This window comes from Eleginops maclovinus, chromosome 23 (assembly GCF_036324505.1).
Source record: "Eleginops maclovinus isolate JMC-PN-2008 ecotype Puerto Natales chromosome 23, JC_Emac_rtc_rv5, whole genome shotgun sequence".
NCBI lineage: Eukaryota > Metazoa > Chordata > Actinopteri > Perciformes > Eleginopidae > Eleginops > Eleginops maclovinus.
The window spans coordinates 11,516,639-11,530,140 of NC_086371.1; the positions used below are offsets into that span (position 1 = coordinate 11,516,639).

At 41.2% G+C, this 13,502-nt stretch overlaps 1 protein-coding gene across 1 annotated transcript in view; it reads right to left on the reverse strand.

Annotated features, from left to right (window-relative positions):
- ccdc88b (coiled-coil domain containing 88B) overlaps nucleotides 1-13,502 on the reverse strand; it is a 38,393-nt gene that overhangs the window by 10,985 nt on the left and 13,906 nt on the right. Inside the window, exons 11-23 of the mRNA XM_063876714.1 lie at nucleotides 12,562-12,708; nucleotides 12,182-12,347; nucleotides 11,866-11,987; nucleotides 11,503-11,571; nucleotides 10,127-10,825; nucleotides 9,516-9,695; nucleotides 7,351-7,691; nucleotides 6,974-7,133; nucleotides 6,356-6,742; nucleotides 4,330-4,491; nucleotides 3,542-3,819; nucleotides 3,191-3,334; nucleotides 1,391-1,577 (exon numbers count right to left, since the gene is read on the reverse strand). Of these exons, the coding sequence (XP_063732784.1) occupies nucleotides 1,391-1,577; nucleotides 3,191-3,334; nucleotides 3,542-3,819; nucleotides 4,330-4,491; nucleotides 6,356-6,742; nucleotides 6,974-7,133; nucleotides 7,351-7,691; nucleotides 9,516-9,695; nucleotides 10,127-10,825; nucleotides 11,503-11,571; nucleotides 11,866-11,987; nucleotides 12,182-12,347; nucleotides 12,562-12,708 (3,042 nt within the window). The remainder of the gene's footprint in view (nucleotides 1-1,390; nucleotides 1,578-3,190; nucleotides 3,335-3,541; nucleotides 3,820-4,329; nucleotides 4,492-6,355; nucleotides 6,743-6,973; nucleotides 7,134-7,350; nucleotides 7,692-9,515; nucleotides 9,696-10,126; nucleotides 10,826-11,502; nucleotides 11,572-11,865; nucleotides 11,988-12,181; nucleotides 12,348-12,561; nucleotides 12,709-13,502) is intronic.

Below are 13,502 nucleotides of genomic sequence, written 5' to 3' on the forward strand. Positions count from 1 at the left end.
AGAAGAGCATTAATCTCACATAAGGAGAAGAGATACTTTTAATTTAGTTACTAGCTAATTTACATCTGTGGTCCCTGGGCAGGTTTAAAATTGATGAGACGATTTGGCTCATCAGACTCAACAAGGAATGCTTATTCTGCATTTTTTTTTAATTCTTGCATTAATTTGCTTCTGGTTAGTCATTTAAAGGAATAGTTTAACAGTGTGGGAAAGGAAGTACGAAAAGCTGTTAATCACAAATCTTTATGCAGTTTCACAAACAGGGAAATGGATTTTCCAATACAAAGGGCTACTGATATTCAGAGACAGGGTCATGGTATGATTCCAACATCAGTGACGTAAAACGAGTCGGACAGACTAACCCCTCTGACCCTGCACTCTCTCTGCTATTAGAGGATGGAGGGGTTTACTCTCACAGACATGGTACAAATCAAGCCTCTTGATTGGCAATTAGAATAGCACAAAGAATGAAAACAGATAGAAACAGCTAGCCTGGTCACAGAAAACAAAACCCACCTAGTATTACCTTCGTTTTTGAAGTATACACATTAAAAGTTCTTATTTATGTGTGGTTATGTTTTTAATTAATTATTTGCAGTACCTTCCTGGAGTCTCTGACGGTTGCCTGGTACGGTTGCCTGGTAACTGCTCAGAACCAAAAAGCATTATGGCAGATAACCTGCTGTGAAACCAAATTGAGACACAATGTGGTCCTTCAAAAGCTTGAGAAGTGCTGGTAGGTGCATTTTATTAAACCTTTGTACAGCCTTTATGTCAAACAAAGCTAATCTGGCTCAAAGTAAACCAATATAGAAATAAATTACGATATTCATATAAGTTTGACTTTTTACCCAACACTCAACTATCTTTTATATCAATAGGCCAAAAGTCCTGTAACAGCTTTTGAAACAGTCTGGATGCAGCAGCTTAACGTAACATCTGCTCGTTGACTTCTTACACTCTTTACAAAGAAGTCAATTTCCACCTGTGTTGTCCCTCAAACAACAAAACATTTTCCTGCTTTTTCATTATTCAGTGCATTTGACAGCATCACAAGGATGAATAAAGATGTTTTGAGGCAAATGTAGCTACTTAGTATTAATATTCTATCTAGAATCTCACAGTTCCTCCCTCTCCATTTTTATCTAAAACACTCTCCCTTGAACCTGCAATGAATTCCTAATAGATTTTACTTAACTGCCCAATAATGCTTAAAAAGAGTTATTATTTTATTTCAAGAGGATATCTGAGTGCTTCTGCTGTGAAGCAGTAAATCCCCTTTTGCATGTCAATGGCCCGCTGGCAGTATGAAAACAGGACAACGGCAGGGTGCATTTCAGTGTGTGTGTGTGTGTGTGTGTGTGTGTGTGTTTATGTGTGCGGTTAATACCTGATATTGGCTGGTGAGGCGGGCGTTGCTGAGGTCCAGGCTCTGGTTGGTTTCTCTCAGGCCGCTGAGTTCCCCCTCCAGCCGTGTCCGCTCCAGCTGGGAGGCGCTCAGCTCCCCCCTCAGCTCCGAGCCCTGAGCCAGCAGCTCCGCCTGCGACGCCAACCCCTCCTTCAGCTGGACCTGCAGCCTGAAACACACACACACACACAGATACACACACACACACACACACACACACACACACACACGCTTTACTCAATGCAGTCATGCTTATTCGTCCTGAAAAGTGTTGTGTATGATTTGCTTGTTTAAGTGCTCTTTAACTGAAGCTCATTATTATATTATTACACAACATGAGGAGTCCTCACAAAGCTACACAAAAGCCATAACAGATAAATCTGACATAGGTTCATTAAAGTTGGTTGAAGAACTCATTACAGGGTGACTCAGACGTTTTAGACCATTGCTTAGAAAAGATCTCCTTGTTTCATTTTGTAATGAAAACAGCAATTGGATGAGATGAAACTCTGAATGGTCACTGTGGGGGTAATTGTAATATGGTAATATTCAGTAATAAACTTCCAGCATTTTATCTTCCCAATGTGAGTTCAAAGTTGTATGCAATAAAACATTTGATGTTAGTTAAAATTGAACCAGTGGAAGAAATTAAGGTTACTATAATAGAGTTCTATCTGTTTTTTCGCCAGTTTTTCTTAAGATTTTTGACTATTAAGTGGTGAACACAGGAAATACATGTTATCATATTTTTAATTGATGCGAGAAAAGGGTTATCAAAAAGTGAATTTGCATATCCATCAATTATGAGCAACATTAAAATTTCTTAGTTTTCTGCCCACCGAATATATGTAACTCAACTCTCTTTTTGCTCTGTTTTGGTCCTGAAGGAAATTACAACCGAATTGATATATTGTAATTATGAATGAAAATAATTAATTAAATCAGCTTTAAAGAATTTATTCAAACGATTAATTATCAAATCTGTTATTCCTTTTTTGCGATTGACTAATTGATGAGTATGTCATTAAGCTGATTCAGTTAAAACATTACATTGCTTAGCATGTAAAGGAAGTTGCATGGACATGCTTATTTTTAGTCTTATGTAAACTGTCACCTGACAACCAGGATGAGGAGACCATCTTGTTTCCAGCTTGACAACCCATCATTTGAGACAGACAATAGCAATCATTCACATACATATGATGATGAAATCCATGCTGATTAAGTAATTAGGGTACATAAGTATCAGTATGATGATGAATCATGATCATCATCATTATGTATCCACCAACCTCCAAGATAAATGTAATCAGATGCACTCAGAATTACTTTAAACCTCAATCAGTGGCTTAAATACACATCACTGTGATCAAGATAAGAAAATCAGGGGTGAGACTGTAACTCAACATCATGGGTTGAATAAATTATTTGAGTTCAAAAGCATTATATTTTCTGCCTATGGATGTTATAAAACATTTTTAAAAAACCTACACCACCAACCTACTTGTGTGCCTGAGCTCTGTACTGGTTTTTCGGTTTGCCTTATAAATCTGTGCTGCTGTTTTGAGCCAAAAAGTTTTAAATCAGGAATAAAATATGCATGCTGTGCATATTTGCATCCAAACCAATTCTTGTGTCAGTCCCTTTGCTTAATATAGATAAATAATGCGGCTGCTCGGCTATAGTCAAGGTAACATGCATGCAGTAGAGGGAGAGGCGTGAAAGGATGATCAGAACTCATTAATATGACGCTGATTAAGCTAATTGGTGAGTATATGCTACCTCTCGTTGTCTTCTTTCAGCCTTGCCAGCTCCCGCTCCCTCTCCATTCTCCTCTGAGCCTCTGCTTCCATCTCCTCTTTCTCCATCTTCATCTCCCGCTCTCTCTCCTCCAGCTGGGTTTTACCATCCAGGAGCTCCTTGTACCTTGAGATTGCAAAAATAACATTCAGCCCAACAAAAAAACAATTATGGCTTTAACTGTAAGACAGAGAGAGAGAGAGAGAGAGAGACAGAGAGAGACAGAGTGAGTATATTTCTGTCACAAGGTCAAAATAAATACTCTGCAGTCAGGATTTTATGTTTTTGCAGTCAATAAAGGGGTCTTATTTAATGCAGTTGATGTGTCTGTACCTGGCCTCCAGCTCCCTGTGCTGGGCCTCCAGGATGCGGTTGTTGCTCCTCAGCTGAGATTGTTTCTCCAGCAGCTCCTCCAGCTCCACCTCCTGCCGCTGCTGCAGAGCTGTCATCCTCTCATGGTCCCGCCGCAGCGCCTCCATCCTGGCCACCGACTCCTCTCGCTCCCGCGCCCACACCTTGGCCTCGGCCTCTAGAGACGCACAACGGGCCTCGCTCTCACTGCAGCGTGCCAGCACTGCCGCATGCTGGGAACTCAGGGATGCTTGCTCCACCTGTGTGTTATAAAAACAGAGATCAGCAGAAAAACAACGACCCATTTAAAGTTTACTCAAAGTCCCACGTGCAGTACGCTAGCACTATGTAGAACTTTCACATACTGCTATAAAAAGTTACAATTTAATGAAGATGAAATATAAAAATTCCAAGTACACTGTGGAGAATTCAACTGACACTGAAGTCCACACACAAGCGGCTCAGTGAGGCAAACACAGCATACAATAACAATGTTAAAATATTTAGCAGGTATCATGTTTTTAACATTTACCATTGTAGTTGTGGTGTTGAAATGCATATATTAGCTAATTTAACCCTAAGTACAGCTAATTGTAATGGCCATTAATGACTAAACCGTGTCCATTTTCTTTAATTTAGAAGGACCACATAGTTAAAAACAATGTGAAGTGAAGTTGAACGATACATTTCTGCCATAGTCATTGTGACTTTCCCCGCAATGGATCAATGAATTTGTATCTCATCCTTTTCACATCTCTGTGTTTGGTCACCTGTAGCTGGGTGTTGAGTGTCTGCAGACTGGTGCATGAGTCCTGCAGGCTGAGGCAGTGCCGCCGCAGCGCCTCCAGCTGCTCCCTCAGGTGCTCACACGCCTCCTGGGATTCAGACAGCCGCGACAGCAAAGCCTCCCGGCCTGCAACCGCCACTGCTCTCTGAGGGAGAGAAATGTTATATTCAGAGAGCGTCCCTAGCCCTGTACAGAGGCAGCTGCATCAGACAGGATTGAAAATATCCATATTATTTGAACTACGTCCTCATCTGCAGCTGACCTTTTAAAGCGCTTCAGTCAGGTACAGCAGCTTTATGTGACATTACTGTGAATCTATAAGCACAGAGATTCATCCAGTGTGTAACGGTTTGTGTAACTGAAATATATAACGTATAACATGTATTAGAAGCTCACATCTGTTGTTTACACTTGATACATAGTGCAAGATTTCAGTGGGTGTAATCTTAGTACGAGCGTTTAAAATCCAATTAGAAACATCTGAACATTTATTTGTGAGTTTTAACAGTGAAACCTGCTCTGATAAAGAAAGCACTGAATTCATCTGGCTTTGTGTTGGAAAGATTAAAAAAAAAGAAAAGACAATGAAGCAACATTTTCTGAGGGCATAAAATCTGGTGTTTTAGTGCAAAATTACAATGAGCTTACCAGATAGCAAATCTTGGCTCTACACCCACTAAACAAAATATTTGAACATTTGTCCAAGTTCTTGCACAGCAACAACGCACACACTTCATGTGTGAGTCATCTGGAGGGTCTGGAGCTCAGTTATTTGTGTGCAGCAAATCTTTTTTGTTCATTTTGGATTCTTTCACACTTGCTACTAGTACCTGACTGAATCGTCCTGCTACACCAGGGATTGTAACTTTTCTCACTTTCTTTCAGAGTTCATTCTTTTCGCTTCACTGTTTTCCCTTTCCAATGTCAGCAGAGGAACGTTATTATGTAAATATACTCCAGTACTGTGCTTCAGTGTTGTTTTTTTTAAGTCACTTTCTACTTTGACTCGTCTAATGTTATTTGGAAGCTTGAGTTGAAGATACCACATTTAAAAACATACCAAGTCCTTTTCAAATACATTACACTGTTGAACATTAAACCAATGGCTCACATCGTGTTTGGCTTCTGAATTATCACAAAAAATCGTGTTATCCTATTTCAAATGAGAAGTTGAGACTCAAATATATCCCCCAAACATTTAATATTTTAAGGCATTTCTCCAAAAATGTAAGAAAAAAAAGAGAAAAGTCCAGAAATAATTTAAAGGACTGAGTTTAAGAGACTTTTTCTTTTTCATTTCTTCTCTCATTGATCATCTTATTACACCTCAGATTTATATTTTAATCTGCCCAGCTTCATATTGCATAATGTAAACCAGTTCCACCTTGAGCAGCTACACCATGACTTCTACGGTAATGCAGCAGTATTAAATCCTCTAACATCACTCACAAAATGACATTTTACCTTTAATAGTCAGTTAATTTTCCCTAATAATACTTCTGGACTTTTTCTAACTTCTAAGTGAGTATTTTAACATTTCTGTTGTTACAGTTTTTACTCTATCCATTCTAATCTAAAATTTGAGGTCATTTTGATGCAGCACCTACTGAGCATTGTATTGAAAGAAATTCTCGACCTTGCCGGCGCTGGAGCTGCCCCTCGAGCTCGATGTAAGAGTTTCTGTGTGTCTGTGTAGGTGTGTGTGTTTGAGAGAGAGAGAGAAAAGGTGAGAGCTTTGGAGCAAGAGAGCAGCAGACGAGATAAGGAAGATTAACAGTAGCCGAGGTGACATTATAAAAACTGATGAGCAGAGATAAAGCGGTAGTCCTGGAAATAAAGTGCTGCACTCGTGGAAGTGGAGGCCCACTGTGAGCTGATAGTCGTCAAGCATCCCTAGAGCAAGAATTTCAACATAACATAGATCATCTCCATCACACAGACACCCTGCAAATGAGATAGAAAGGCGGCTACACATATTCAGGGCAATATATTCGGATGCAGATACACACCTCTCTCTCCAGTTCTATCAGGCTCTCACTCAGCTGCCTCTCTCCTGTGGTGAAATCCCGGGTCGTGGAAAGGTCACAACCTTTGCCAGCTGCTGGGGATTGATCCAGATGTGACGTCTCCTGGGTCTGACAATTTTGTGTTTTGTTTGAGGAGTCTGAATTTGAATTAGATGTAGCTTCCACTTCCGCACTTCCTCTTGTCTTTTCCAACTGGAGAAGAGATTCACCTTTTTTAAGGCACTGGGAGAGCGACTCTATTTTCTCCTGTGAGTTGTTGAACGAATCGTTTGTCGTCTTCAGTTCGGCCTCTGCTTTTTGTAGCTGCTGGCTCAGACGCTTGACTTCAGCAGACAGTTTTTGGGAACTTGCCTGATCATTGGATAGGTCCTGATAAAACAGAAATAAGAATCAGCTTTCAAAGATTATAAGCTGTGGGAAATAAAGCAGTGATCTGTATCACAGAATAAACTATTATGAGTTTAAGTACAGATATCAGTTTATAAAGTCAATTTCTGCTGTTGTGATTAGATAAGGTGAAAAAGATTAGTGTGGGCGAGTTTGCCATTCAATACATTCCCCGCAGTCAGTGACAAAGTGACTTGACTACCACACACACACCTGGGACAGTGAACTAATCTTGGCCTGAGCATCTGCGTACTGCTCCTGCAGCTGCTGTTTACTCTCCTCCATGCTGCTTAATCGAGTGCTGAGCTCCTTCTCCAGGTCCTGCAGCCGAGTGCAGAGCTCCTTGGATTCAGACAGCTGCTGACACACACGCCTGCACACATACATACACGAACACACACACACACACACACACACAAACACAGAAGCCGCAGCAGCAGCATAGGTCAGACACAGGTTGAATAAAGAAAGAGTTGACATTAAAGATAAATGCATGGTGCAGTCAGGTAGCTCTCTGATGCATTGTAAAGTTAATTGCATACCTCAGCTAGAGATCAAGGTTAAGTGTGAGAACAGGAGTGTTTGTGTACCTGTGTTCGCCGTCCAGAGCCCGAGCTCTCTGGTTGCTGTGCTCCAGGGCGAGGGTTGTGCTCTCCAGCTGCTGCCTCAGCCTCGCTGCCTCCCTCTCTCTCTGCCTACCCTCTTTACGTTGGCCGTCCAGCTCCGCCTGACACACCTCCTTCTCCTGCTCCAGCCTCGTCGCCTCCAGCAGTGCCTGGTCTCGCGCCCGTGCCACCGATTCGGCCTCCAGGGTCGCCTCACGCAGTTCTGCCTCCAGCTCCTCCTCCCGACGACGATAAGTCTCCAAACTGCGACCCTGTCGTTCCACCTCCGCCCGGAGTGTCTGATTTGTGAGCTCTAACTGGTCACTCTGGCAAAAGACACCAAGTAGATGATTAATACTTCTTTAGAATAACAAACACTCAATAATTTGAATTGAAACTGCTGAAATCCAAACTTGGGTCGCAAACGCACAGTGGCACATGACACAAATCAGAAATGGTCACACAGATGTTTTCCACCGAAGTTTCGTTAGGACTCTTTTTCTTTCCTTAAGTAACTTGTGGAAATGTCTTTAAATGTTTTATTTAAATGGAAAGTATCACAATTTGACTTAAGTCTGGAGGTAATGTGAGACTAACTCCTGTCAGTCAATAGTTTTACCATTTTCACTGACTACAGGTGGCAGAGATGTGCCAAAAAACTATCACGATTTAAATGTGTTACTAAAATGTTTTAGTTTTGCAAATGCTGTGTAGGGTCAAAACTGCACACAATGTGTATTGTCTTTGCTTCTCATTCTGGTGGTCAGAATATAAAGTCTACCTCAAACATAGCCTGAAAATATGCTGTTTTATGATGAAATGAACACTTAATCTGGTGCTGACTGAGCTGATGTAAGTTATTTTGCTCATTCACCAAAATGCTTCCTCATGTTTTAACACTCAGAGAGTGGAGTGTTGTTTTAGTAAAATATAAGGAAGTATCCAGTGTTTACTAAGTTATCTATATGTATTACCGGATTTCATGGGATTGTATAGCTGAATAACATCATATCAGAACATCCTTAACATGCTTTAACATGCACATTGCTGACAGAATAAAACAAAAATGGTACATTTCCTCAGCTAATACTGAGAGTATTTGTGAATTTGAGTACATTACTGTTGTCAAAGTACAACATCCACAACAAAGAAAGGATCTTCTCTGTATGAAGAGAGGGCGGGTAATACAGTGGGATATTGCGGCATCAGAAGAAGGATTATGCACGACTCTCTCTGAATGAGAGGTATTCATGAATCCTTTTTAGGGTATTTCGTTAATGCTGACTTAGCACTGCTCTTCTCCTTCGCTTGCAATTTCTCTGATGTCTTGCAATTTCACAGCAAATAGCACACTTAGCTCGTTATTCTTCATATTTCTTTTTTTTTTACAGAAATTCTAAGGATTCTATATCCGGCAATGAAGTATCTGAAAAAGGTCTTTTTTGGTTTGGTTTTTCCTTGAACACACATGTAGGGAAATAAACTAAATAAGTTGTACCAACACCTGTGATCTCTCCTCTAAGTGTGGAGGAGATTATTGTCGATGCGTGAATATCGCAGTTCAAAAAAGACCCGCTCTCGCAATACCGGGTGTTACTTGAAAAACATATTGTTTCATTTGGAGCTAGAATCATCCGTTTCCCTTCATGCAGTCAAATCCACCCCCCTGTTGATCAGCGTCTCCGTGAATAAGATGATTGGATTTCAGATATAAATGCAAGACAAAACACATTTCTTTGGCAAGCAGAGCCCCAATCAAATGTATCTTATTAAATACAATCAAGGAGTTATCTAAAGAGATGACAAAATTAATGACATCAGCAATTAAACTATTCAATGTATTTCTGTTACATGGGGTTTGAGATGCATCACAAAATCTGGGCTCACTTGCATTTGCTTTGTACAAATCTATGCCTCTCATCCATCTTCCCTGAAGTTAAAATGACATCTGTCGTTGTCATGAAAATGTTTGGTGTCACAGCTGCATTGTTTGTGTGTGTTAGTTTGAGTGTGTGTGTTAGTTGGAGTGTGTGTGTTAGTTTGAGAGTGTGTGTGTGTGTGTGTGTGTGTGTGTGTGTGTGTGTGTGTGTGTGTGTGTGTGTGTGTGTGTGTGTGTGTGTGTGTGTGTGTGTGTGTGTGTTCTCTTCAACCTTGCGATGTGCGGTGCGCAGGGCGTCCATGGTACTACGCAGTGTGTCCATGTCTCTCTCCAGTGCAGCCCGCTCCCCCTCCAGGGTGGCAATGACCGTGGTCTGCATGCTGTGAAGCTCCGCTTGGCTCCGCAGGCGGCACAGTTCCTCCTCCATAACAAGACCCTCCGACTGAAGAACCTGAAAGGACAACGGGAAATCTCTGAGCTGGGGAACTGTCAACATATTCACACAAACACTTCAATACAAGGTTTGATTTCATGTGTCGCATAGTTTCTTTGAAAGCAACTCATGCATGATTTTCATAGGAAAGTCCATGAAGAGAGTAACTTACTTGGAGCTAATTACAAATAAAACAGCGAGCAATTGTACAATTTCCAATACATTAATAGGACCTAACGTATACAATGCAAGTTTGAATAAGAGCGCTGAATGTAATTGTTCTGTAAATTATTATAAAACTCTGTTTAGATATCTTTTCTTCCTTTGCTTTAATATTATTGAACACAATGGGTCTTTAATTCCTCCAACCAACCTGTCAAACATCCATGATTTTAGTACCTCTATTAGCACATTTTCTTCCCTCTATCCACCTACTCATCCATGCGTACCTCTATCTGCCTGCGGGCATCTCCCAGACTCTCGGCCGCTCTCTTCAGACGCTGCAGCTCGGCCTCTAGTACCACCAGCCTCTGCTCAGCCTCCCAGCTTCTCCTGCTCTGCTCCCCCAGCTTTGAGCGCAGATCCTGGGCCACCATCGCCTGCCTATCGGCCTCCTCCTCGGCCTCCTGGAGCCGCTTTGTGAGAAGCTCCGCATCAGGATCCGACAGCGCACAAACACCCTGATCTGCAACTGTTGTGTCTGTATTATCTTCTTCACTTTTTGGGTGATTTGGGATCTTTGAGTTTGCTGTTGCTGAGGTTTGTTCGTTATTTATTTGTCTTTCTTTCTCCTTTTTCTCTTTGTCTTTCTGCCCTCCCTCTGCCTCTCCTCTCCATTTGGACTCAACCTCCTCATTGAAGGGTTCTTCTTTTCCAACTTCAACATTGACAATCTCTTCCCCAACTCCTGCCTCCCTCTGACTCCCAATGACTTCTCCTCTTCTCTCCCTCACCCCTGTCATCCTCACCCTTCCTTCCCCTTCTTCCCTGCAGGATTCAGATCCCTGGACTCCTCTCTCCTCTTCCTCCTTTCTGTCTGGCTCCTTCTCTCCTTCCTCCTTCCTCTGGTCTTCTAGATGTTGTAGTTTGGTCACCAACAATTCAAGGCGCTGCTTCAAAGTGGCATTTTCATTCTTCATGTTTTGAAACTGAAAAAATCAATAGGAACAAAATAAAACTGCGATATTGTATTGAATGTTTCTAAAGCTTGCTGCTTCTTATTTGTCCATGAGTCCATTGTATTGAGCATGAGTGAAAACTTAATCCTATAAAGGATGAAGGGTATCAGCCTTCATAAACATTGGTAGAATCTAAAGAAAATATTTACGACATTGTAAAAATAAATAGGCATATTATTTATACATCATTTTTACATTTGAACAGCTGCACAGCAGTCGAAACTTACCAGTGTTTTTTACTTATCCGTAGATGTTTTTATTTGAGAATTGAAACAGCCTACACAGCTACAGTAGGTGTTAGTGCTTGAGTCATATTCAATCGTCATCAATATTATTTTAATGAAAAGTACAGTAATAACTTGTTCTTCAAACAACAACAGTAAGTCATTTTTATACCATACTATGTGACATATATAGAGCTGAAATCATTGAAGATTTTAATAGTTTATATACAGTTTATGTGTGTAGAGGCAACAACGATTAACTCTTCAGCAATAAATGTAACTTGATTGACAGACAACTAGGATTACGATTGATAATGTTAGCGGTAAGAGATATAAGCTTTTATTTGCCCACCCTTTTAGTCTATACGAGTGAGATCAGTTGAATTTAGATCTACAGCAAACTTTATTCTCCTCTCAGCTCACCTCTCTGAGTGTGCTCTGGTGCTCCGTCTCCAGGCTCACTAGTTCATCTTTTGCATCTGGAGAGTCCGCCTGCAGAGAGAGGAGATGGATGAATAATTCCTCCTACTGCCGCTTTTCCTGTTTCATTTACCCAAAAGGAGACTTGCCTCATGCCTGACTTTAGTGATGCCATGTTGACTATAAAAAAAGTGGGTCTAAAAGGTATTTTCTTTAAAAAATCTTTGAACAAAGACTAGAACACGAGAAGTTTTAAGCACAGTTCATTATATTGAGTTGGACCATGTGCTTCCAAAGTTCAGTGAGGTGTAAACTGTTATTGATTTTTTTCTGAGGGTTGTAACCCTCAAATCCCTGAACTCTGACCTCTTGTTGGGCCTGCAGCTCCTCCAGTCGTCTCCTCAGCTCTGCGTTCTCCTGCTCGGCTCCGAGCAGCATCAGCGTCGAGGCCTCGCCAACCTCCACGCTCAGCGGCCTCTGATCTGAAACTAAGGGAGAAAGAAGTCAAAAATAAAGCAGGAAAGAGAGGCAGAAAAAGAGAATTGCAGGAAAATGGATATATGAAGAGATTCACTCGGATATCATTGATCTAACCTGTGGGCCAGTGTTACCTCAACATATTTCTCTTATCAGTTAATTAAAATGTCTTAAATGACAAGGTGTGTAGAGAAAGTGCTCTGACCAATCAAGTCGCTCAGCTCATCGTCAGAGTCCAGTTCTGATTGGAGGAAATGTTGGTGTATCGGAGCAGGATTGCTGGCTCCGTCGCTGCTGTGCCTAAGGTTCGCCTCGAGGCTCATGTTCATCTCCAGCAGTTCATCAACTTGCTGCCTCTCGGTGTCTCTCTCCTACACACACAGATATACACACCTGCACTTTAATTCATCATGAAGTGCTATGCTATGCTATAACAGTATGTGCGCAAACTCTGATCCAGATCTTAGCGAAGATTATTTTGTTCATCACATATTAACACACACATGGATATGCACACAAACAGAACACAAGGCACATATTTAGACCCAAATGTAAACAAACACTTAAACATTTAATTACACCCACCGCTTCCACATCTATGATTTTCTGACGCAGCAGAAGATTGTCCCTCTCGAGCTCCCTTAGCGAGGAGCAGCGAGCCCGTGCGTTTGCCAGCTGTTCCTCCAGAAGAACTTTGGTCTCCTGCAGCGCCACACACAGCTGCTGCTGCTCCTGCAGGGGGCGCCATGCACGGAGAGACAGGAATCATAAAACAGTGCATGTTCAATATTTATAATATATTCAGACCTTAGACAGATGGACATTAAGAGCAAACATTTGCCAAGACAATCACATCGTTTGTCCTCTTCAGTGGAATGTAAGGAAAATGTGGGTCCAATAAAATAGTGTCTAGCAGTTGTAATACTTATTGCACACTGAGTTTAGGGGGGGGGGATGCAGTAATTAGACGATCAGGCTGATTGTGAATACGGCGAAATTTAGCCAGTTTAAACAAAAAGTGAGCACATCCAAAATATTGGTAATGACCTGACTGATTGTCCCCTTGATGCTTCTTTCTATTGATATCTTCACAGTCTTAGATCTTTGCAATTTACAAGTACAATTTTGTTTTTACAGGGAGGAATGATGGCTATGATGATGGTGATTTGCATATAACTATGCAAATAAAACGAAAAATACTCATGAAGTGTGTTTGGCTGGCTTTTAACACCTCGCCATGTCAACATCCAATATTAGCTCCGCTGGTTTCACAACCACAAAAGAGTTCACTGGGAAATTGTGAAAAATTCATTATAAGCCAAAACGCGAGAAAAACATCATGCCGCCAGCTAATGTGGGTTGTCACAGAGATGCATTATGAAGCCAGAATAAATCTAAAAAGACTGAGAAGGTGACAGTGAGGACACTGTGAGGTGTCTTACAAGGATATGAGCACATTTTCTGCCTCAGAACAGTTATACTACCTCAGAATAAATCTCATTTGGGTGTAAAAGCTCCAATAACTG